Genomic DNA, 25446 nt, shown 5'->3' with positions numbered 1-25446 from the left:
TGGGGAGCAGGAACGCTTGCTTACTTCCCAGCGGCTCTCCACCCCAGATCCTGAGAGACCAGGTCCCCTGTCTGCCCACCTGGCTGGAGTCCCAGTGACCAGGTCCCCTGTCTGCTCCCTGGCCCTGACTTGGTCACCTGCCCACCGAGTCAAGGTCTGAGTTCTCAATGCCACTTGCCTGCTCCCGGGACCCCGGGGGACAGTGAAGGGTGCAAGCGATGGGGCCCACCCTGCGGGTCCTGGCTAGCTGGCGGCCAGCCCTCTGCCTCTCGGGGCCCTCAGACAGGGACGAGTGTGCGGAGGACGTGGACCTCTGCGAGAACGGGCAGTGCCTCAATGTCCCCGGCGGCTACCGCTGCGAGTGCGAGATGGGCTTCAACCCCACGGAGGACCTCCGGGCCTGCCAGGGTGAGGCCTGGGGCTGCCGGGGAGGGGCACAGGGCAGGCAGGTCCCCGGGGCCCTCTGGCACCGGGGGCGGCCGGAGCAGGCTGCCCGGCAGAGCACTCTGACCCGGGGTCCCCACAGACGTGGACGAGTGTGTTCTCGGGAACCTCTGTGTGTTCGGGAGCTGCGAGAACCTGCCCGGAATGTTCCGCTGCATCTGCGACGAGGGCTACGAGCTGGACCGTGGTGGCAGCAACTGCTCAGGTGTGGGAGCAGAGGGGCGGGGGGGATGAGGGGATCAGGAGCGGGGACGAGGAAGAGGCACAGCTCACTCCTTCGCTGCCCTCGGATCTCATCCCAAACGTCTTCTCCTGGGGGGCCTCGCTTGACCCCCCATCTCCAAAAGTGCTCCTGTTCCCGTTAACCTTCTTCCTTGTCTTTGATCATCCTCGGAATAAATGCAGTGAATGAATGAAAGCGAGCTCCCTCCACCACAACCGTCAAAACGGTCTCCCACCCGTGTGTTTAAAACAGGGGTCGGCAAACTTTATCAGTAAAGGGCCAGACAGTACATAGTTTCAGTTTTTTGGGTCATATGGTCTCTGTTGCAGCTACTCAACTCTGCTGTTGGAGCTCAAAAGCAGACACAGGCGATATGTGAATGAGTGGGCGTGGCTGTGTGCCAATAAAACTTTATTTATACAAACAGGCGGGGGGCCAGATTTGGCCTGCAGGTTGTAGTTTGCCAACCCCTGGTTTGAAAGCATGTTCTAAACGTTGGTTTTGTTTATTGGCTGCGTGGAATCCAGGCAAGGGGCGCTTTCAAGGGCAAACCTCCAGGCCGAGTAGAACAGAGCAGGGAGGGGAGGGGGGCAGATCCCGAGGCTGCTGTCCCCTTGGGCTTTCTTCCCAGGGGAGGACACAGCCTCACCCCACAGCCCCGCATTCAACATCAAGGGCTTGGACTTCCCAGGAGGAAGGTGGGAGGGAAGCAGGCTGAGGGAGGGCTCCCCACTGAAGTGCTCCCACCCCACAGATGTCAATGAGTGTGCAGACCCCGTGAACTGCATCAACGGCCTGTGTGTGAACACCCCCGGCAGCTACCGCTGCAACTGTCCCCAGGATTTCGAGCTGAACCCCAGCGGGGTGGGCTGCGTGGGTGAGTACACTCTTGGCTCTGGCTGGGGCCCTGGGGTCAGTGATCTGGCCGGGGCCGGGGCCTGGGTCCCCCTGGCCTGTCGACCTGTTCACATCCACCTGCTCCTCACCAGCGGGATCTTTGCTGGCCCCGGCCAGAGTGATTGTCCCTGTCGCCTGTTGCAATGCAGCCTTCTGCTCTACACACACACACACACGTGCACACAGACGCGTGCACGCAGAGTTACACAGTTCCACACACAGACACACACAGTTGCACACACAGAGACACACACACACCCTTTCTCCTCCGCCACCTGCTAACCATCTCCTTCCACCTGTTCAGACACCCGGGTCGGGAACTGCTTCCTAGACACGCAGGACCGAGGGGACGGTGGCATCTCCTGCGGTGCTGAGATCGGGGTTGGCGTCTCCCGAGCATCCTGCTGCTGCTCGCTGGGCCGGGCCTGGGGCAACCCTTGTGAGCTGTGCCCCATGGCCAACACCAGTGAGTCCCTGGGCAGGGGGTGGGGCGGGCGGGCACTGTGGCCTGAGCCACAGAGACCTAGCCCTGGTCTGGGCCTCCCTGGGTCTTCAGGGGTCATCTATGCTAAGGGAGGGAAGCTTGGAACCAGAGAGGGAGAGGGGCTCGCCCTGGGTCACACAGCATACTCTCAGGAGTTCATTGGCTGGGCCTCTCTCCAAGATCTGTTCGTGCCTTCCCTTCCTGCAGATTCTCTGTGTGTTTATATTCACTTGCTCACTCAGTCAGTCAACAAACATTGGGAGTTCCTCTGTGCTAGGGACTGGGGATCCAGAGAAGGATGAAACAAGGCCACTGCACACTGCCCTTCACCCATAAACCAATGGTCCCCAGACTGAGAGTAGAGCTATCCTGAGGGTCTGTTTGAGGCACAGTGATGGCTCAGGAGAAAGCCGTGGAGAGGGAGGGGGTAAGGGAAGACTTCTCAGGATAAGAAGCTTGAATGAGGTTTTGAAGGATGAGTAGGAGTTTTCCAGGCAGAGTAGGGGGAAGGGTGTGTGATGCAGTGGGAACAGCATGGGCAAAGACCTCAGGTGTGAAACAGGGAGACATCTGTCTACCTGGGGTAGACAGGAGTGTGTGTGTGTGTGTGTGTGTGTGTGTGTGTGTGTGTGTGAATGTCCAGGGTCTTCCTTTCATGGGGGAAACTTACGGTCACACTAGGGTCTGATTTTCGATCAGAAACAATCCCTCCTCCCCACCCCCAGCTACTACCACATGACCCGTCCGCTCACATGTTGAATGTGAATACATTTAGGCACACACATACACAGGTACTGGACCCCCCAGGATTGGCCAAGGTCTCTTGGCCCTGAGAGGCTGAGGAGGTAAGAGGATGTAGTTGGTGTGGTAGACGGATGCAGGACCCACTCTCGAGTCCCTCTTGGGGGACCTCCTCTCCCCTGCCTCCCCTAGGCTTTGCCCAAATGCCCCACCCCACAGTCCCTCACAAGAGCCTCTTTTCCTTGCAGCTGAGTACAGAACCCTGTGCCCAGGTGGCGAGGGCTTCCGGCCCAACCCCATCACTGTCATTCTGGAAGGTGAGTTCCTGGCAGACCATCCATCCGTGCACCCACTGATTGCCCTTTCTCATCCCTGCCTCACCAAAGGGCAGAGTTGGGCAGCTTTGGGGAGCCTAGACCCTCCCACTTGGAGGCCAGGCATCAAGACCAAGATGTACTTTTAGTTTGGGGTGGATTTTTTTCTCTGTCCTTTTAGCCACCTCTTCTTCCACCTGTTGGTTTATTGATCCATCCTTTCACCAATCCCCCATCCATCCATCCACCCATCCCACACTCATCCAGTCCCTTTCCTTTCTTCCTTCCATACAGGTATATATATATACCCATATATAAACACACATACATCCACTCATCTACCCATCCATCTACTCGCTTACCTACCCACCCACCCATCCGTTCACTCATTCATCTTCTCCTCCGTTGACCCACTTGCTTGTTCACTCATCCACTACTTTTCATATCCATCCATCCACCCATCCATCCTCTCATCCATCTGTCCATCCATCCACTCAACTACCCATCCATCCATTCATTCATCTACTCACCTACCTACTTACCCACCCATCCATTACTCACTCATCTTCTCATCCATTGACCCACTTGCTTATTCACTCATCTGATACTTTTTATATCTATCCATTTACCTGTTCACCTGTTCACCTATCCAGCTACCCATCCATCCATCCATCCTCCTCCATCCACCTATCCACCTATCCCCTATCCATATAGCCATCTCCCTCCACTCATTTATCCATTTATCCATCCATCCATCCCCAAAACATCCATCGATCCCCCTCTATTCGTTTATCCATTTATCTATCCATCCATCCATCCATCCACTCATCTATTTTCTTGTCCATTCACACTCTTGCTTATTCACTCATCCACTACTTTTCATATCCATTCACTCATCCATCTGTCTGTCCATCCATCCTTCTGGCCACAGGGTGTAGTAAGATTGGAGAATTCCTCCCAGAGGGAACTATGTGATGGATGGATGCATGGGAGGATGGACTATCAGATGAAGGGGTAGGGGATGAATTCAGGATGACATTGACCCAAGAGAGTCTGGGTGCAGCCTCCAAGATAAGCCCTGGCCTGAACCCTCCAGATAACCATCAGCTATTGAGTATTCTTGAAGAAGCAAGACTGGCTCCTCCAGGACCCTGGACAGCCCAGGGCAGGGCTTGAGTGTCCCCTGAGTCCTCTGCTTGGGTTTAGCTTCCAAGCACAGCTTCCTCGCTTTCTGACAGATATCGACGAGTGCCACGAGCTGCCAGGGCTTTGCCAGGGGGGCGACTGTGTCAACACCTTTGGCAGCTTCCAGTGTGACTGCCCACCTGGCTACCATCTCAATGAGGACACCCGCATCTGTGAGGGTGAGCACGGACCCTCCCCGCCTCCCTGCCTCCCTGCCCAGCCTCACCTCCTCCTCAGGTGCTGCGGCCTGAAATGCCCCCAGGAGCCTGCTCACCTGTCTTGCTGCCTGGGGCCCAGTGGAAGGATGGAGAAGGCCTCATCGGTGTGCCCTGTTCTATCCTCTGCTCTGCTGACTCCTCCTCTCTGTTGCCTGACCTCTGACTTCCCCACTCAGAAATGATCTGCAGTAGCCATGAGTTTCCTCCTTTGGGCAAAAGTTGACCCAGAGCTAGAATTGGGAAGGGAGACACCAAAGGAACAGCCCCACCTCTCCTTCAAGCATCCCTTCACCTGTCTCCTTCCTGTTCTGTTTTGCGCATCTTAGTAATACCCAACAGTTTATTGGTGTCTGTGACTGTGTGTCACCACTGTGCTGAACATCCTCATTTGTAATTCATTCATTCACTACAACAGCCCCATGAAGGAGGTCTCGTTCCTATTATGATCCCATTTTTCAGATGCAGAAACTGAGGCTCAAGGAGGTTAAGTGACTTGTTCAGAGACACTAACTCGTAAGTGATGGAAACTGGCTTTGAGCCCAGCCATCCTGATCCTTGAGCCTTCCAATGAGCTCTTCCAATGCAATGTACCATGTTCATCCATTCACTCATTCATTCATCCATTCATTCATCCATCCATCCATGCTCACCATTCATGCTCACTGTTGCCATCTTGAAATTCTTCGTGTATTTTGAACAAGAAAGCCCCGATTTTCATTTTGCACTGGGCAAATTCTGTAGTTGGTCCTTGTCCAAGAGTTTGTCTCACTCCTGGAATCACTGGGTCATGTGGTAATTCCACTGACTCTTTGAGAAACCGCCAGACTGTTTTCCAAAGCAGCTACGCCATTTTACATTCCCACGAGCAACATGTGAGGGTTCCAGTTTCTCCACATCCTCACCAACACTGGTTATTTTCCATTGTTTAAAGTTATATCATCCTGGTGGGTGTGAAGTGGTATCTCATTGTGGCTTTGATTTGCATTTCCCTAATGACTAATGAAGTTGAGCATCTTTTCATGTGCTTATTAGCCATTTGTCTATCTTTTCTGGAGAAACATCTGTTCAGGTCTTTTGCCCATTTTTAAATTGGACTGTTTGTCTTTTTGTTGTTGAGTTGTGAGAGTTCTTTATTCTGGATATAAGACTCTTATCAGATATATGATCTGCAAATAGATTCTCCCATTCTGTTGGTTGTCTTTTTACTTTCTTGATAGCATCCTTTGATCCACAGCAGGTTTTAATTTTGATGAAGTTCAATTTATCTGTTTGTTTTTTCTTTCATAGCTTGTGCTTTTGGTGTCATATCTAAGAATCCATTGCTAAATACAAGGTCATTAAGCTTGACCCCTATGTTTTCTTCTAAGAGTTGTATAGTTTTAGCTCTTATGTTTAGGTCTTCTATCTGTTTTGAGTTAATTTTGTATATGGTGTGAGGTAGGGCTCCAACTTCGTTCTGTTGCATGTGGATATCCACCTGTCCTAGCACCATTTGTTGAAAAGACTCTTCTTTCCCCGTTGAATGGTCTTGTCAAAATCAATTGACCATACATGTAAGAGTTTATTTCTGGACTCTAAATTCTATTCCATTGATTTATATGTCTAGCCTTATGCTAGTACCACACTCTGTTGATTACTGTAGCATCGTAAGTTTTGAAATTGGGAAGTGTGAATCCTCCAACTTTGTTTTTCTTTTTCCAAGATTGTTTTGGCTATTTGGGCTCCCTTGCAATTCCATATGAATTTTAGGGTCAGCTTTTCCATTTCTGCAAAAAAAAGAGTCATTGGGATTTTCACAGGGGTTACACTGAATCTGTAAATCGCTTTGGGGAGTATTGCCATCTTAACCATAATAAGTCTTCTAGTGAATGTACACAGGATGTCTTTCCATTTATTTAGGTCTTCTCTAATTTTTTTCATTAATGTTTTGTAGTTTTCAGTGTTCAAGTCTTGCACCTCTTAGGTCAAATTTATTCCTAAGTATTTAATTTTTTGGACACTATTATAAAAAATTTCTTTTTCGGTTGCTCATTGGTAGTATGTAGAAATACAACTGATATTTGCATGTTGATCTTGTATTATGCAATTATGTTGACCTCATTTATCAGCTCTAACGGTTTTTATTTTGTTGATCCTTTAGGATTTCTTATAGATCAGATCCTCTGGTTGCTGTAAGTTTTTGACTGGATTCCAGAGTCTTGCAAAAGTTGATTTTGTCACTTTTTGCCAACTCAATAGTTGTTTTGATGGAGAAATGGAGCCCTGGCATTCCATGCTCTGCCATTTTTGGTGACATCATTCCTAGCGTGCCAATATTCCACCACCTGTTTTTGTACAGCCCACTAGCTAAAAATGCTTTGTACATTTTTTAAATGGTTGGAAAAAAATCAAAAGAAATATAATATTTTGTGACACATGAAAATTACATGAAATGCACATGTCAGTGTCCATAAACCAAGTTTTACTGGAGCATGCTGATATATTTAGCTGTTGTCTATGGCTGCTTTCACACTACAATGGCAGAGTGGAAAGCTATGTCCGAGACCATTGTTTGCCTTGCAAAACTGGAAATAATTTACTTTCTGCCCTTTATGGAAAAAGTCTACTGCCTCTGGGCTAGAGAATTGATCAGATTGAGAATCAACCTTTTTTTCAAGAATACTTCATCCATGGGGCCCTTGCTTCCTCTCACATCACATTAGGAAGCACATGATTCTGCCAATCTTGGTGACCATGTAATTAACTCATGGGCTCAGGTCATATTTTTTCCTAATAGAATTGGGATCGTAGTAAACGTTTTCCCTCGCTTAACGCCATGTCGTACATGTCCACGTCACTAAAGTGGCTGTGCATTTTAAGCTAATCTTGAAACCAAACTCAAGCCATAGTGAAGTTGCTCCACCGGACCTGGGATGGAGAGTTATCCAGACAGTTCCAGGATACTGCCCCTCCCTCCCCTGCAGACATCGACGAATGCTCCGCACACTCGGGCATCTGTGGCCCTGGCACCTGCTACAACACTCTGGGGAACTACACGTGTGTCTGCCCCGCAGAATACCTGCAAGTCAACGGTGGCAACAACTGCATGGGTATGAAGTGTGATAATGGGGGAGACCCGCAGTTGTGGAAGCAGCGCTCAAGTGTGGGAGGGACTTCTGGGAGTCTCCAAGCCTTGGAAGAGTGTGGGGAGGCATGTTTGGGAGAGGAGAGAGAGGGAGAGTGAGTGTATTTGAGATGCCGGTATGCAGCAGTGAACAAGGCTGCAGGACTCAGGGGATCAGGGCTGCCATGAATGGTTGTCCTGGTTGTGCACTGCCCAACAAAGTCTAAAATGTGAGTGGCACCCCCAAGTGTTGGGGAAGAGACATCAAGCCAGTTATTTTCAAATGAGTTTCCTTGGTCGGACTCTCTCTCCCTCTGGCTTGAGTGTTTTTTATCTACACTCATCTCCCTAACCCAACCACAGACATGAGGAAGAGCGTCTGCTTCCGGCACTATAACGGCACGTGTCGGAATGAGCTGGCCTTGAACGTGACCCGGAAGACGTGCTGCTGCTCCTGCAACATCGGCCGGGCCTGGAATAGACCCTGCGAGGCCTGCCCCACCCCCGCCAGCCGTGAGTCCCCCTCGTCTGCCTTCTTTCCAGCTTGGCCTTTCTCAGTGCAGTGTTTACGGAGGCACATCCACTTAGGGCTCCCCGATCAGTCCACATTGTTCTGATGAGAGCTGAAGAGTTGAAGTTATGTCCCACTGTATGGAAATCAATGCTTTTACGGTGGGCAAGCCATCCTTCCTTCCATTTTGCAGATTTGGGAAATTCAGGATGTCTTGGTGAAGCTTTCATTTGTGGTAAAGGTCTTTGAAGACTCACAGATTATCTGGGGGGTTGGGAGTGCCTGGGGCCGGGGAGGAAGTGCACAATTGGTTCGAGGAACCAGGGGCCCCATGAGCTGGGGTAGGGGCAGACGCGGGGAAGCTCCAGGCAGGATTGCTGAAACATCAGTCAGGATGAAGAAGGGTGTTCCAGGCAGGGAACAGCATGAGCAAGGGCCTGGAGGCAGGACTGAGCAGGAGACAATTTTGGCAGCTGGGACGAGACCTATTAGAATGATCTAGCAACCAGCCTAGGCGTCAGAAAGAGCTTCAGGAATGGAGCAATGACTAGAAGGGAGGGTCACAGTTGTGTTAGTGCTATGGACTGACTGTGTGTGTCCCCCCAAACTCATATGTTGAAACCTAATCCTCAGCGTGATGGTATTAGGAGGTGGGGGCTTTGGGAGGTAATTAGGTCATGTGGGTGGAGCTCTCATGAATGGGATTAGTGCCCTTATAAGAAGAGACATGAGAGAGATATCTTCTCATCCTCATGTGAGGACACAGCTAGCAAACAGCCATCTATGAACCAGGAAGGGGGCTCTCACCAGATGCCGAATCTGCCAGCACATTGATCCTGGGCTTCCCAGCCTCCAGAACTGCGAGAAATCAGTGTTTGTTGTTTAAGCCCCCCAGTCCATGGTATTTCGTTATAGCAGCCAGAGCAGACTAAGACAATTAGTTTCCTAGGGCCGTGGGAACAAATTACACAAACTTGGTGGCTTAAAAAACCGGAAATATACTCTCTCCCAGTTCTGGAGGCTAGACACCAGAAATCACGGTGTGGGCAGGGCCACCCGCCCTCCAGAGGCTCCAGGGAAGAATTCCTCCCTGCCTCTTCTAGCTTCTGGTGACTCCAGACGTTCTTTGTAACTGCATCACCTCCATCTCTGCCTTCGTCTCACGTGGCTTCGCCCCGAGTGTCTGCATGTCTCTCCTTTTCTCATAAGGACACCATTCCTTGCATTTAGGGACCACCCTAATCCACGATGACCTCATCTTAACTTGATTATATCTGCAAAGACCCTATTTCCAAAAACGGTCACCTGCAGAGGGTCTGGGTGAACATGAACTTGGGGGGGCTGGGGGTCATCCTTCAAACCAGTGCAGTGCAATGGGGAGGGGTCGTTACTGGCCATCTCCGGGCTCCGGGCCATGTTTTGGGTTCTAGAATAAGGCAGACCTGAGCTGTGCAGTCAAGGAGGAAGCTGGGAACAACCAAGTGTGGTTGTAAGATTGTCAAGACAGAGCATATGTCACCCATGGGTTATGTGCTGGGACTTAAGTATCTGCCCAGATCTTGTGCCCTGAATCTGACGTGCAGGTAGAATATGATGAGGCAGAAGTCCACCCAGCAAAGGGGCTGCTGAGATTGTCTGGTCTCATCACAATGCAGGCAGAAGAGCAAACAAGGGCCAGGGCAGGGACCTGGGAAAAGGTGGCAAGGTGGCACTGTCTGACCACCTGCCCCTGTCTGTCAGGTGACACCCACCTCTTCTGGGGATTGAGGTGGGACAGTCAGCATCTTGGTGTCAAAAGTGGGATGTAATTAGAGACTGCATTGCCCAGGAGAGCCTGAGGGTGGCGCCATGAGGTGCCTGGAGCCAGAGTGGCGGGTCAGGGGGAGCCCTAGGGAGCCTGCCCTGTGTCCTCGAGGTTGGAGTGAGCTTTGCTAGGGAGCAGCAAAGGGAACAGCATGTGCAAAGCTGTGGCAGTGTGACAGAAGAGGGCATATTCAGACGTGTAATGAAATCAGTGTGACAGGAAGGTAGGGCTTACTGAGGGAGGAAAGAGGGGGCTGGGGGGTGAGGGTCTGGAGGTCCAAAGTGAAGAGTCTGTGTTTTGTGGGGAGGGCAGTGGGGCGTGGTCAGGGGCACTCACACAGAGAGGAGATAAGGGAGGTCACGTCTCTGTGTTGGAAAATCACACTGCACAGCTGGATGGTGGTCTTTAACCCTCCCAGTGCTCCTCCAAGTGGAGGGCGGGAGAGGGACTAGTTATTGGAGGCCAGGTGAGCCCTGGGCTGCAGGGGTGGAGGAGGTGATAGGTGGGGGTGTCAGGAAGAGGAGGAGGGGTCCCCCTACCCCAGGGAGCCTGCAGCCCCAGTGCCCCCCTCCCCTGTTCTCCTTTGCCCAGTGGACTACCAGATCCTGTGCGGAAACCAGGTTCCTGGCTTCGTCATTGACATCCACACAGGGAAGCCCCTCGGTGAGTGACTGCTGCCCCCTGCCCATATCTCCAGGTCCCTCTGTCCCCAGAGCCCTGACCTTTCCCTTCCTCTCCCCTAGCCCCTGGCCCCACCATCTACTTTCTGTCTCTGTGGATGTGACTCCTCTAGGGACCTCCTATGAATGGAATCACACAGTATCTGTCCTTCTGTGTCTGGCTTATTTCACCGAGCATCATGTCCTCAAGGTTCATCCGTGTTATAGCCTGTGTCAGAATTTCCTTCTTTTTTAAGTTAAATCAGGTTTCATACAATTTAATACCTGAAGGCCAAATTTCAACTGTGCAGTGTTTAATTAACGGACCCACGTCCAGTTGTTTTATTCCCACGGATATATTCTCCTTATTTTAAACAATCGGAACAGGGTAGATAAGATTCACTTCCTCTCCAGTCACCACCTTAAATCTAAGTCTCCTTCCCACTCCTGCAAGGTTCCCACGCTTTATGCCAGCAGTATTTCTTTCTTGTTCTTTCTTCATGCATTTAAATACACAGAGAGGTCCCCCCATGAAAATGTATGAAATTATGTTCTGGGGAGTTGACATAAATTCTGTGATTCTCTATACGTTGTCTGCAAGTTGTTTTTTTCACCCAGCAACGAGTTGTGAAGAACTGGCCAGGTTGCTATACACAGTACTACCTCCCTCATTGTCCTGCTTTGTAGTATTCCATGGGGCTGCCCCGTCCCAGGTCACGAGCCAGTCCCCCATGGATGGACACTTAGGTTGCTTCCAGATTCTTTTTTTTTTTTTTTGTGAGGAGGACCAGCCCTGAGCTAACATCCAATGCCAATCCTCCCCTTTTTTGCTGAGGAAGACTGGCTCTGGGCTAACATCCATGCCCATCTTCCTCTACTTTATATGGGACGCCGCCACAGCATGGCTTAACAAGCAGTGCGTCGGTGCGCACCTGGGATCCGAACCGGCGAACCCCAGGCCGCCGCAGCGGAACGTGCGCACTTAACCGCTTGCGCCACCGGGCTGGCCCCTCCAGATTCTTTTTTATATATAACAGCTTCATTGAGATATCGTTCACATACCATGCACTTCCCTCATTTAAAGTGTACAATTAAGTGGTTTTTCGTATATTCGGAGAAATGTGCACCATCACCTCAACCTAACTTTGGGACATTTTCATCATGCAAAAAGAAACCTCATCCCCATGAGCTGTCACTCCCTGTTCTGTCCTCTCCCAGCCCCTGGCAACCACTAATCTGCTTTCTGTCTCTATGGATTTGCCTATTCTGGACATTTCGTATAAACGGAGTCCTACAGTATTTGTTCTTTTGGGACTGGCTTCTTTCACTGAACATCATGTTTTCAAGGTTCATTCATGGTGTAGCAGGTGTCAGAGCTTCATTCCTTTTTAAGGCTGAGTAATATTCCATTGTATGGATGGACCACATTTAGTCATCCATTCCTCTGTTGATGTTTCAAGTTTCTTGCTAAACATCATCTCAGAACCTCGCCATGCAGCTCCCTGCTCACAGAGGGGGCTGCTTCATTCCCACAGACCCCGCAAAGCAGGCTCGCTGGGCAACAGCAAATGGGCATATTTTTTTGTGTGTGAGGAAGATTGGCCATGAGCTACCATCTGTTGCCAATCTTCCTCTTTTTGCTTGAGGAAGACTGTCCCTGAGCTAACATCTGTGCCCATCTTCCTCTATTTTGACGCTGCCACAGCATGGCTTGATGAGCGGTGTGTAGGTCCACGCCCGGGATCTGAACCCGTGAACCCTGGGCCGCTGAAGTGGAGCGCGCAAACGTAACCGCTACACCACAGGGCCAGCCCCAGGATATGGGCATTTTGAATTGAGAAAGATGGTCTCTCCCTCTGCTCGTCTTTCCTCCCGCATCCTGATCTTTTTCTGCTGGGCCCAGAGATATTTTGGCCACAGCAGGATCTTTCGAGTGTGTGCTGGTTTGTGGTCACATCTTCTCCCAGTCTGCTTGGTCCCTTAGCTCAGGGTCCCCACACATCGTTCCTGGGGGCTGGGCTGCCCCTGACGGCTGACGCCCTCCGCAGACATCGACGAGTGCGGGGAGATCCCTGCCATCTGTGCCCACGGCATCTGCATCAACCAGGTTGGGAGCTTCCGCTGCGAGTGCCCCACGGGCTTCAGCTACAACAGTGTACTGCTGATCTGCGAAGGTGCCACCTCCCCGGCCCTGGGTGGGATGCTGGCCCCCCGCGCCCTCTCGGCGAGTCACTTAAACTCCGTGAGCCTCAGCTCCCCCCTCTGCATAATGGAGCTAACGCCTTTCCGAGGGCCTCCATCCCACGTGACCACCCTCCCTCTGGTTGTGGCTGCTCCCAGGGAGACCTCCTCCTGTGAAGCCAGGGGCTGCATTTAGGGTTAGATCCTCCTTCACCCCCACCCTGTTGGTTGTATCCCCCAGACGTGGACGAGTGTGCCAGCGTGGAGAGCCCCTGCCAGCAGAATGCCGACTGCGTCAACATCCCTGGCAGCTTCCGCTGCAAGTGTGCCCGAGGGTACAAGCTGTCGCAAGGCGGGGCTTGTGTGGGTAAGCGGGGACCCCAGCAGGGCACGGGCTAGGGAGGTGAGGGCTTGGGATACAGGAGCAAGCCAGGCTCTGTCTCCCATTGTGACTTGGGGAGGGCTTGGCTCTGTCCAGGCCTTTCTCCTTGACTGTACCACGGGCGGGTGGGGATGCTGAGAGCATCTGTTAATAAGGGAGTTATGGTGGTGGCACAGGAGGTGAAGAGACGGTGCTGGCAGCAGCTCGAATGGGGGCTTCCAGGCAGGCCCTGGCTGCCCCCTTGCAGCATGCAAGGGCTCAGGGAAGCACTGTGGGGGGTGGGGAGCATGGGGACACCATGCTGCCTGCCCTCCCCCAGGACGGAACGAGTGTCGGGAGATCCCGAACATCTGTAGCCACGGCGACTGCGTGGACACGGAGGGCAGCTACAGATGTCTGTGTCACCGTGGCTTCCGGGCCTCGATGGACCAGACCCTGTGCACAGGTGAGTGTCGCCTTCAGCTCCCTCCTTGCGGGCCAGGCTGCCAAGGGCAAGGGGCCACGGGTCTACACCCCCCCTGGGGTGGGGATGGTGCTTCCATCCATCCTGGTTCACAGACTCACACGTTTGAGTCCTGGCACCTAAGACCTTGAGGAAATGACTTATTCACCTCCCTGGCCTCAATTTCCCCTTCTGTTAAATGGGAGCGATAGGTAGTATCAGGGGTACTTCCCAGCCCCTCACCCCCTGAGCCGTCCCATGCCCTGGGTGAGCTGGGCAGGGCTCGGGGGCTTTGCTCCGGCAGACATCGACGAGTGTGACCAGCAGCCATGTGGAAATGGGACCTGTAAGAACATCATCGGCTCCTACAACTGCCTCTGCTTCCCCGGCTTTGCGATGACGCACAGCGGAGATTGTGTTGGTGAGCCATCCGAGCTGGCAGGCGGGCCTCAGTGTTCCCCGCTGAAAAGTGGGTTCTTGGCTTGCGGGCTCCCCTCTGAGATAAAGGATCTTGCACCAGGGATCCTTCTAGAAAAACACCCCCAGGGGATGGAAAATGAGTCACCCCAAAGTTCCCCACACATTTTTAATTGTCAGGTGCTGGGGATTCCTGGCTAGAGCTATGCTCAGATTGATGGGAGGTGGATGGACAGTATGGAGAGGAAGGTAGAGAGTGAAGTGTGACGATGGCAGTTTAGTACAGTGGCTAGAAGCATGGATTCCAAGGTCGGGCGGCGTGAGTTCAAATCCCAGCTTTGCCAGCTGCCAGCTCTGTGACCCTAGACAAGTCATTTACCTCTCTGTGCTGCAGTTTCCTCCTCTATAAAAAGAAGATTAATAGTAGTACTTACTTATATTAATATCAGACCAAATAGACTTTTTTTTTTTTTTTTTGGTGAGGAAGATCAGCCCTGAGCTAACATCCATGCCATCCATCCTCTTTTTGCTGAGGAAGACTGGCCCTGGGCTAACATCTGTGCCTATCTTCCTCCCCTTTATATGGGACACTGCCACAGCACGGCCTGACAAGTGGTGCCTTGCTGGGCGCCCGGGATCCGAACCCAGGCCGCCAGCAGCAGAGTGCATGCACTTAACCGCTATGCCACGGGGCCAGCCCCCAAATAGACTTCTAAACAAGGAATATTACCAGAGATAAAGAGAGACATTATATATTGATTAAGGGGTCAGTTCCCTAAGAAGACATCATAAATGCATATGCATCTAACAATATAGCTTCAAAACAAGTAAAGTTTAAATAGAACTGAAAAAGACATAGACAAATCCACAGTTATAGTTGGAGAGTTCAATACTCCTCCTTCAGTAATAGAGAGAACAAATAGAAAATCAGTAAGGATATAGAAGACAACACTGTCAACCACCTGATTGATATTTATAGAATATTCCAGAATACACATTCTTCTCAAATGCACATGTACGTTTACCAGGAAAGATCATATTCTGGACCATAAAACAAATCCTAACAAATTTAAAAGAACTGAAGTCACACAAAGTAGGTCCTCAGAATGTAAGGGAATTAAACTAGAAATCAGTCACAGAAAAATATCCAGAAGATTCCCAAATATTTTGAAATTAAACAACAGACTCCTAAAGAATCTGTAGATCAAAGAAGAAATCGTAAGAGAAATTTTAAAAAATTTTGAATTAAATGAAAACGAAAACACAACATAAGAAAATTTGTGGGATGCAGCTAAGGGAATACCTTGAGGCAAATTCATAGCACTAAATGCTGATGTTAGAAAATATTGGTGTCTACTTCATAGGCTAGTTGGAAGGTTAATATACAGAGCCTGACACAAATTGGAATCACTGCTGTGAACTTAGCTTTGTTGTGAACAAAAGTACAAGGGAAACTCAGAGCCCCATGCACTGTGGGTGACACCTCCTGCCCATCTCCCCTCTGCAGACATGGATGAGTGCACCACCCTGGTGGGACAGGTGTGCCGATTTGGCCAGTGTGTCAACACAGCCGGCTCCTTCCACTGCCTCTGCCAGGATGGCTTTGAGCTGACAGCTGATGGGAAGAACTGCATGGGTGAGTCACACGGTGCTGGGGGCCATCTCAGCCGGCCCCTGCTCCGAGTTTACTTGCAGTTGGTACTTCTGAGGGACCATGGTTCCATTTCATAACCATGCATTTATTTTTTAAGAAGAAATAAAACCAGCACATCAGACCTATGTTTTCATAGAGTTTTCAACTTAGGGTGAGGCTGTCTTGACAATTTAAGTTTTCTGAAGGAAGGAATAGTAGAGATGCAAGTGGATACCGTGGAAACCATGAGAGGGATCTGCCAGTGGCTTGAGATTAGGAATCTTCCTCCCTCTTCCCGTGACACCACTAGGCTCCACCTATAACCCACACCAGGACCCAGAATATCCTTCCCCAGATGTCCCTGTTTTCCTGAGTCTTGAGCCCTTCCCCTGGATCCCGCACTGCCACAGGGAGGACTTGTCCTGGGACCCTCTGCCATCATGCAGTGACTGTAAGTGCTGGTGCCAGTCCCAGGCAAGCCCCCTGCCACAATCTGGCACTGAGACCCCTCCTTCTCTTCTCCACAGACACCAATGAGTGTCTCAGCCTTGTGGGAGCCTGCCTGCCAGGCACTTGCCAGAACCTTGAGGGCTCCTTCCGCTGTATCTGTACCCCCGGCTTCCAGGTGCAGAATGACCACTGCGTTGGTGAGTGTCTGGCCCCACCTCCCAGCTCCAGGGCCAGGAGGTGTCTCTGGGCCTCTGTTTCCCCATCTGTAAAATGGGAATGCCAGCTGGGATCGTGGCGAGGGTGGAGATGCACTTAGCACAGTACCCAATGCAGCTCCTTAACACTACTGTTTTTAGGATCATTTTGGACTCCCAGCTCAGGGCTCTCTCTCTGGGGCCCACAGGCTTCCTCGTGAATCCTATAAAATGGGAATGGGTGTGGGGTCAAACTGCACCTCCAATTACCCAAACATAGAAGTCTTCACTCAATGAAGGGTGGTCATGGACCAGTCTGCCCTGAGCTCCAGTGGGGTAATCCCCCGTCTGGATGACTTTGTACAGTGTGGGCTAACCTGGACCAGAGTGGCCTGACAACTTCTAGTCCATTGATCCACTTGGACCAGCCTTGTACAACCTGGGCTAACCTGGACCAGTCTAGCCTGAGTAGATGGGCTAGCCTTGTACCATGTGGGTTGACCTGGACCAGTCTAACCTGAGTAGATGGGCTAGTCTTGTGCAGTGTGGGTTGACCTGGACCTGTCTAACCTGAGTAGATGGGCTAGCCTTGTGCAGTGTGGGTTAACCTGGACCAGTCTAGCCTGAGTAGATGGGCTAGCCTTGTACAGTGTGGGTTAACTTGGACCAGTCTGGCCTGAGCAGATGGGCTAGCCTTGTACACTCTGGGCTAACCTGGCCTGACTTTCTGTGGTCTATTCTATTTGGACTAGCCCAGTGCAGCATGAGCTAACTCCATCCAGGGTAGGCTAAATTTGTCCAGTCTCAGTTAACTTTCTACAAATTTAGTCTCTAAAGATGAATTTTGCCCAACCATGACCCCTACCCCAGAGACACCTTCTAGGAAAGACCCCCCCACACACACTGCCCACCTAGTGCTCCAGTTCATACTGAGCCCTGGAGGCCCCTGCCCAGCCCCAGTCCCTGGGCCCACCCTGGCTGAGCCCCCACTCCATCTGCCCCTCCTGACAGCTGAGCCTGCCCCACTCTGGTGGAGGTCTCGCTTGCGTCCCACCCAGCTCGTGTCCCTGCCCCTCCAGACATCGACGAGTGCTCAGAGCAGCCCAACCTCTGCCTCTTTGGCACCTGTACCAACAGCCCTGGGAGCTTCCGGTGCCTCTGCCCACCTGGCTTTGTCCTCTCTGACAACGGGCACCGTTGCTTCGGTGAGTCTGGGGTCCAGGGAGCACACAGGGCTAAGGGAAGAGGTGGGAGGTGAGGAGGGGCAGAGTCAGATCACCCAGAAAAGGGGGCTGCAGTTTCTTGTGTGCGTCTCCAGGAGCTCTGCCTGGGCTTCTCTGCCTTCGTGGGGTCGTCCTTGTCCAAGCAACCTCTTAGCCAGACAGGTCACTTCTACAGAGGGCTACCCTGGTCAAGTCTGGGCTAGCCTGGTTTCCTGGGCTTGGGCTGTCCCGTATGGGCTACAGTTGCCTTACCTGGCTGGCGTCATCCCCGCTGGGCTGGCCTTGTCCAGTGTGGGCCAGCCTCACCCAATGTGAGCCAGACTCTTCTCTCCCAAGTTAGAGGCAACAAGGCTGAGGGCAGGGTAATATTTGTTGTTCTGGGGGCCACTGGTGGGCCAATGAGGACTTCTCAGGCTGATGGAGTCCAGGGCTGAGGACTGGGGGTGAGTGACAAGGATTTGGAGTCTGAAATCCGGGGTCTTCCTGCTGTCTGGAATCCATCGCTTTGCTACTCCAGGAAGGGACTTGTGATCCAAGAATAATGTGGCTGAGTTTGACCATTCTCCCTGGCATGGGGCATCCCCACAGCTAGTGTCGCTGGAAGGGATTCCCAGGGGTCCAGCAAAAGCCCCAGGGCTGACCCTCATTGGTCAGTATAGGTCACATGTCCATCCTTGAACCAATCACCACGCCCAGGGGCCTGGAGTGTTCTGATTGGCTGCTGTAGGGTCAGGACCGCCCATTCACCAGGACTGAGGTGGGGGAGACCTGCCGGGCAGGTGGGCGCTGCTGATGGCCCTTCTCTCTGGGGAATTGCCCCACAGACACCCGGCAGAGTTTCTGCTTTACCCATTTCGAGGCCGGAAAGTGCTCAGTGCCCAAAGCTTTCAACACCACTAAGACCCGGTGCTGTTGCAGCCAGAGGCCTGGCGAGGGCTGGAACGACCCCTGTGAGCTGTGTCCTCAAGAGGGCAGCGGTGAGCCTGCCCGCCTAATGCCCCTCTGATTCTGCCTGCCTGCCCCCTGTCTGCTCTCCTTCCTCTCTGTTCCTCCTTCAGCCTTCCCTGCACTCACTCTGGGGGACCCGGGGGGCTGCCCCTGGCCCCTGACCCTCACCCCTTCCCTCTCTGTGTCCAGCTGCCTTTCAGGAGCTCTGCCCCTTTGGCCACGGGGCGGTCCCAGGCCCAGATGACACTCGGGAAGGTGAGCCCCTGGCCCACCTGCTGAGAGCCCCTCGGGGGCTGCTGTGCCCTCCTCCTTTCCCACCCAGCCCTGGTTCCCAAGTCTCAGGCTCCCTCCCAGACCCGTGGGTGGCCTTACCAGTGGACCCCCACCAACCTGGAGGGAAGGAAGAGACCCTGAGTGTGGCCAGGGCGTGACAGAAGCCGTGCCCGTGCCCCCGCCGCCCGCAGACGTGAACGAGTGTGCAGACAGTCCTGGCGTCTGCGCTGACGGCCTGTGCGTCAACACCGACGGCTCCTTCCGCTGCGAGTGTCCCTTTGGCTACAGCCTGGACTTCACGGGAGTCAGCTGTGTGGGTGGGTGGCCAGCCGTGGCCCGGGAAAGGAAGGAGCGGAGTGGGCAGGGCAGACGCCACCCAGGGCGGGATCCTGTCCCTCAGCGACTGTCGCTCTCCCCACCCACTCCTTCCCTCCCTCTGCTGTTCACTCGCTCATTCACTCATTCATTAATTCACTCACTCGTTCTTATTCATTTACTCATTCATACACTCATTTGCGTGCTCATTCATTCACTGGCTCATGCATTCACTTGCTCAGCCATGCACTCATTTATTCATTCATTCCTGTATTTACTCATTTATTTACTAAGTCATTTACTCATTCATTCACTTACTCATTTACTCATTCATTTGTCCATTCACCTATTCATTCACCCACCTGCTCCCTCATTCATTCGGTCACTTGCACATTCATTCATCAATTCACTTATTCCTTCACTCATTCACTCTTTTGCTCATTCATTCATCCTCTCATTTTTCTGCTTGTTCATGCATTCACACCCTAGCTCACTCATTCATTCACTTATTTACTCATGTGCTGATTCACTTCTTCCTTCACTCATTCACTCTTATTCATTCAGTCAGTCACTCATTCATTGGACACAGATTGCATGCCTGCCCTGCCCCCAGCGCAGGGGTGCACAGATGTGGCCCTATGCAGTATGTGGCAGTCGGTGGGGAGGCAGACAGGATAATATCAAGGACAGGAGCTCTCTGCAGGGGCTGACAACCCCTTCTCCCACCCCAGACATAGATGAGTGTTCCGTCGGGCACCCCTGTGGGGAAGGCACCTGCACCAACGTCATCGGAGGCTTCGAATGTGCCTGTGCTGATGGCTTTGAGCCTGGCCCCATGATGACCTGCGAGGGTACGACCCTGCCTGCCCAGGACCTGGGCTGTGTGATGGTGACATGGGGGGCTGGCCTGAGAGAGGGATGGGGAGTCCCATAGGCAGATCCCGCCCAGCTGGCACCTCCATGGCCTCCCCAGATGTCGACGAGTGCTCCCTGAACCCCCTGCTCTGCGCCTTCCGCTGCCACAACACCGAGGGCTCCTATCTGTGCACCTGCCCAGCTGGCTACACCCTGCGGGAGGATGGGGCCATGTGCCGAGGTAGGATCCACACGAGTGGGTGGGTGGGTGATGGGCAGGGCCCCAGGGCTCCCCAAGCCTTGGTCCTGAAAGAAAATGGAGAAATGAGAGCCTGTGCCTTCAAGCAATGAGCCATAAGTGCTAAAGTGAAGGGAGAGCTGAGGCAAGTGAGTGTGCAATGGACGCAGTTTTGTGAGTGGTGGTTCTGCTTCTGTTGTTGTAAGTATTATTATAAAAATGGCGTACAAGTATCTCCCAGGGTGCCAAGTCTAACAGGACAGTGAGTGTGGGTCTGGAGGCCTCTCCACAGGGGCTGGACATGCCCTGAGTGGGGTAGGTCAGTGAGGACAGCAATTGTGCCCCCAGGGGACATGTGACAATATCAGGAGACGATTTTTATTGTCACAGCTCCGGGGTTGGGGGATGCTATAGGCATTGAGTGCTATATAAATATGCTGCTAAATATCCTACAATGTACAGAATGGTCTCCCACCACTAAGAATTTTCCGGTCCCAAATGTCCATAGTGTCAAAGATGAGAAACTGTGGGCTGGGACTTGGTCTTTCCAGGGCTGTTTCAGGGTCACTGTTCCAAGGACCCTGGTGAAGGCCAGACAGATTCCCAGACCCTGATGTGGGCAGGGGACGTGCGTGTTTGGGCAGTCCTGACCCCCTCGGCTTCTCAGGAGGCCTGGGACGGTCAGGGGAGGGTGGACGCTGGCTAGTGCTGCAGGGACCTCACTCTGGCCCCACCCGAGGCCACCGGGGGTGGGATCCGGGTCCCCACAGCCTGGAGCCGGGCCCTGGTGCGCCTGACTTCGGCCGCCATCTGTCTCTGGTTGTCCCCAGATGTGGACGAGTGTGCAGACGGCCCGCAGGACTGCCACGCCCGGGGCATGCTGTGCAAGAACCTCATCGGCACCTTCACGTGCGTCTGCCCCCCAGGCATGCGGCCCCAGCACGGATCTGGGGAGGGCTGCACAGGTACAGGGTACTTCAGGGGTGCAGGGACCCTCCACAGAGGGGAGAGTTCAAAGCCAGAGACTGTGGGTGGGCAGACATTGACACTGGAGGGGGATCTTCCAGGCCGTGGGGGAGGCTGGCTCGGGGGGCTGTGTTCTCTCCGCTGGCCTGCCTCATCCCTCCCACCTCAGATGATGACGAATGCCGCACCCAGCCCAGCCTCTGTGCCAGCGGCCGCTGTGTCAACACGGCGGGCAGCTTCCGGTGCGACTGTGACGAGGGCTTCCAGCCCAGCCCTGCCCTCACCGAGTGCCACGGTGAGTGTGGCCAGGCACAGGCACGGTGGACACAGCCGCCCACCACGTGGCACCACCGCCTGTCTCTCCTGCCGCCTGGGAGCTCCCCGAGGTGGGGACGGGGTCCAGGGCACTGAAGGGGCATGCGGGGGGGTGCTGAGCCGATCTGGACACATGTCTCCACCGTGCACCCCTTCTCTTCCCTTCGTGACTTCAGCCAAATGCTCTGGAAGAGCAGAGCGCCCCCCCCCCCGCCCCATCCATCACACCCAGAACCAGCCCTCCCCAGCTTTGCCACTTCCTGGCGGCCAAACCTGGCGGGAGACCCACTGGTACCATCTGTTCTGGCGACGTGTCCATCCCAGTCCCCACACAGGCCTCCCGTTCTCTCCTCCCTGTCCACTCTCCCCCCAGCACGGTCTCCATCCCACAGCTTCAGGCCAGATGTGTGTGTCCAGCTGCCTCCTGGACCCCCCACCCCAAACAGCCCCCCACATGCAGCTTGCCCCAAAGCAAGCTGAGCCTCTTTGCCCCTGGGCTGTAGCACCCACTGGACCCCCAAGCCAGCCCCTGGAGTCACCCTCATCTTGACGTCCAGTCTCCAGCCTGTCTTCTCCACTTCCCGCGTGTCGCTGGATGTCACCCTCCTGCTCTGTCCCCATCTGTCAGGACACCACCACGTCTTTCCTCCCCCACAATGTTCCCGGCCTCCACACTGCCCCTTGAGCATCTGTTCTCTCTACGGATGCTGCTCTTTGCCTTCAGGAAGCTGCCCGGGGTCTACAGCCCCGGGGTGTCTCTCTGATCGTGGGTCTGCAGCTTCTGCTGTGGCCCAGCCCCAGCCCAGAGAGGGCGTCTACCAGTCTAGGTGACACTGGCTTGGGACATTGCACCCTGCACATGCAGAGCTGTGTCAGACGTCTGGGAGCCCGTGTGTAAACTCAACGCCGCCAGTCGCCATGGGAGAGGGGCCCTGATGGCACGTTTCTCCCACCCACCATCCCCCACCCCGCTCTCCGCAGACATCCGGCAGGGGCCCTGCTTCTCCGAGGCGCTGCAGGCCGCATGCCAGGCCCAGTCGAGCGGCGGTGAGGCGGCCACCAGGGCTGAGTGCTGCTGTGGGGGTGGCCGTGCCTGGGGGCCCCGCTGCGAGCTCTGTCCCCTGCCCGGCACCTCCGCCTACCGGAAGCTGTGCCCCCACGGCTCAGGCTACACTGCCGAGGGCCAAGGTGAGTGGGCAGTTGTGCACGGTCGTGTGTCTGCATTCTAGTGGGTGCTAGAATGTGTGAGCCAGTGTGTGTGTGCGTCTCTGTGCTGGCAGGCATGTGAACGAGTGTGAGCCAGAGCCCACTCTGTGTGTGTACATGAACTTGGGTGGACGGGTGAGCAGATGTGTGAGCCATGTGTGTGTGTTCTTGGTGTGCTCTGGCTTGTGAATGAGCTTGTGAAAGCATGTGAGCCAACATGCACTCCCTATGTGTGCAAGCTGGTTGATGAGCATTTGTGTATTAGTGACGATGTGAAAGTGTGTGAGCTGTTTCATGTGTGTGCAAGCTTTTCAATGAACTCCTATGTGCTAGTGAGTGTGTAAAAGCATGTGAGCTGGTGTGCATTTCCTGCATGTACAAGCTGGTTACTGAGTGTGTGTCTGTGTGCTGAGTGTGTGAAAGTGTGTGAGCCGATGTGCACTCCCTGTGTGTGCAAGTTGGTTAATGAGCATTTGTGTGTTAGTGCATGTGTGAAACTGTGTGAGCCGATGTGTTTCCTGTGTGTGCAAGCTTTCCAATGAGCATCTGTCTGTGTGCTAGTGAGTATGTGGAAGTGTGTGTGGTGGTGTGCATTCCATATGTGTGCAAGCTAGTTAATGAGTGTGTGTGTGCTACTGAGCACGTGAAAGCATGTGAGCTGGTGTGCATTCTGTGTGTGCAAGCTGGTTAACGAGCATTTGTGTGTTAGTGTGTGAAAGTGCATTTTCCGTGTGTGTGAGCGTGTTTGTGAGTGTGTGTGTGCACTAATGAGGGTGGGAGCTGGTGTGTGTTCCGTGTGTGGGAGCTGAGTAAGAAGCACATGCCAGAAGGTGGGTGACAGAGGGAGCCAGTCTGCGTGTTTTGGGTTCTGGTGAGTGTGACAGTAGGTACATGTATGGGAGTGAGTGTGAGTGTATCTGTGCATGAGTGTGTCTTATCAAGCATGACAGTGAAGGTGGGACAGGTCGCCCCAAGTGAGCAGTGGTGACATCTGGGGCTGAGAAGGAAGAGCCTTTGCGAGTGCGTCTGGGGGACAGAAGGGCCTGTGTGTGTCCTTGTGATTCTGCAGGAGTGTCTGTGGGTGTGACTGGTGTGCAATGCGTGTGTGTCGCTGTCTGTGCTTCCTCGTGTGTGTGTGGGTGCCCTGAGGCGATGTCGTTGGTGTAACTGGGGTGGGTGTGTCCCCCGGGTGTTCTCAGTGTCTTGTGGCTGTAGCTTCATTAGCGTGTCCTGCTGGTGGAGGTACGACCCGCAACCTGAGTGTGGGGTCCCTGGGGGCCGGGCCCCCAGCTCCGGGGTGCACAGAGGGGAAGTAGAGGCTGGCCTTGCCTCCAGGGAGAGGGCTGGTGGGCAAAAGGGCAGAGGCATGTCCCAGTGACCCGAGGCGACTAGCCCCAGCCGAGCCCCGCTTGTCCCCAGACGTGGACGAGTGCCACATCTTCACTCACCTGTGCCCCCACGGCGAGTGCATCAACAGCCTGGGCTCTTTCAGCTGCCACTGCCAGTCTGGGTACGCCCCAGATGTCACTGCCACAGCCTGCCTGGGTGAGCCCCCTGACTCCATCCCTGACCCAGCCTAGCCCTTCCACACAGCACTGTTCCAGCATTTCCGTGAGAAAAGCGAGACCAGGAGCAAAACATCCTTGGTCTTTCCCCGTGCCTTGATCCCATTTGGCCCACTTTCCTGATGTTACTTTGTGCGTCCTAAGATTTTCGTGTAGCAGGTATTCATCTAAGTCAAGAGTCAGCAAACTCTGGCCCTCAGGCTGAGTCTGGCCCTCCACTTGTTTTTGTTAATAAAGTTTTATTGACACACAGCCACATCTGTTTGTTTCCTTAACCCTCTGTGGCTGCTGTCCTGCTACAAAGGCAAAGTTGAGTAGTTGACTGAGACTGTGTGGCCTGCAAAGCCAAAGAGGTTTACTCCCTGGCTTTTTACAGAAAAAATGCAATTCCTTGCTTAAGCCCACAGATTCTGGATGGCTAGGGTTTGGGAAGGAGGCCTCAGCAAGGCCTGGGTGGAGACCCCAGCCCCTGAGCCCCCGGGAATGTGTGTCTGACCCCTTTGCATGCTGTGAGACCATCTAGATGTGGACGAGTGCAGCCAGAGCCCCAAGCCATGTACCTTCCTCTGCAAAAACACGGAGGGCAGCTTCCTGTGCGCCTGCCCTCGCGGCTACCTGCTGGAGGACGGCAGGACCTGCAAAGGTGACGTCCCCCATCCCCCACCATGCCCCTTGGGGCTCCAGCCCTGCCCCCAGGGATGCCCCAGGCACAGCCCCTGCTGTCTCATCCCCTCCCTGCTGCGTGGTGTCAGGCGCCACCTCCAGGGTCTCTTCCCCGGGAAGCCCCGGCCCTGTGGGCCCTGCCTGAGCCCCCCCGGTGCTGTCTGTGCCGCAGACCTGGACGAGTGCTCCTCCAGGCAGCACAACTGCCAGTTCTTCTGCGCCAACACCGTTGGCTCCTTCACGTGCCGCTGTCCCCCTGGCTTCTCCCAGCGCCACCAGGCCTGCTTTGGTGAGTCCCCTCACACGACCCTGGCTTTCACTGGTTTGTTCACCAAATAAATCCAAGCACACAGTGTGTGGCAGACATCGGGGACACAGGGGTGATTGGAGCAAAGTCCATACTCTGTCGGTACTCACGTCCTGGTGGCATCTAGAACTTCGGTCTCTTCCTCGCCCTAGGGACCTGGGAGGCCCACCTTCAGGAGTCCCTCTGATATTGGCCCAGGACACCTACCCTCGCCCCTAACCAGTGCCTGCTGAGTCTCTCTCATAGGGCCTCCCCGGGGCGCTCCCGAAAGCCCAGGTGCCCACACAGTC

General features: G+C 53.8%; 1 protein-coding gene across 1 annotated transcript in view; it reads left to right on the top strand.

Moving 5' to 3' along the window:
* Positions 1-25446, top strand: part of FBN3 (fibrillin 3) — a 111597-nt gene that overhangs the window by 77420 nt on the left and 8731 nt on the right. Inside the window, exons 36-62 of the mRNA XM_087425290.1 lie at positions 283-408; positions 527-649; positions 1422-1544; positions 1869-2030; positions 3038-3106; positions 4342-4467; positions 7470-7595; positions 7973-8122; positions 10516-10587; positions 12632-12757; positions 13006-13131; positions 13466-13591; positions 13893-14009; positions 15513-15641; positions 16166-16285; positions 17362-17487; positions 18330-18482; positions 18643-18708; positions 18918-19043; positions 19773-19892; positions 20015-20137; positions 20965-21099; positions 21270-21395; positions 22397-22603; positions 24041-24166; positions 24710-24829; positions 25022-25138. Of these exons, the coding sequence (XP_087281416.1) occupies positions 283-408; positions 527-649; positions 1422-1544; positions 1869-2030; positions 3038-3106; positions 4342-4467; positions 7470-7595; positions 7973-8122; positions 10516-10587; positions 12632-12757; positions 13006-13131; positions 13466-13591; positions 13893-14009; positions 15513-15641; positions 16166-16285; positions 17362-17487; positions 18330-18482; positions 18643-18708; positions 18918-19043; positions 19773-19892; positions 20015-20137; positions 20965-21099; positions 21270-21395; positions 22397-22603; positions 24041-24166; positions 24710-24829; positions 25022-25138 (3366 nt within the window). The remainder of the gene's footprint in view (positions 1-282; positions 409-526; positions 650-1421; positions 1545-1868; positions 2031-3037; positions 3107-4341; positions 4468-7469; positions 7596-7972; positions 8123-10515; positions 10588-12631; positions 12758-13005; positions 13132-13465; positions 13592-13892; positions 14010-15512; positions 15642-16165; positions 16286-17361; positions 17488-18329; positions 18483-18642; positions 18709-18917; positions 19044-19772; positions 19893-20014; positions 20138-20964; positions 21100-21269; positions 21396-22396; positions 22604-24040; positions 24167-24709; positions 24830-25021; positions 25139-25446) is intronic.

This window comes from Ceratotherium simum, chromosome 39 (genome assembly GCF_057802395.1).
Source record: "Ceratotherium simum simum isolate JZ-2026a chromosome 39, ASM5780239v1, whole genome shotgun sequence".
NCBI lineage: Eukaryota > Metazoa > Chordata > Mammalia > Perissodactyla > Rhinocerotidae > Ceratotherium > Ceratotherium simum.
This window is presented reverse-complemented; position numbering and strand designations above follow the sequence as displayed.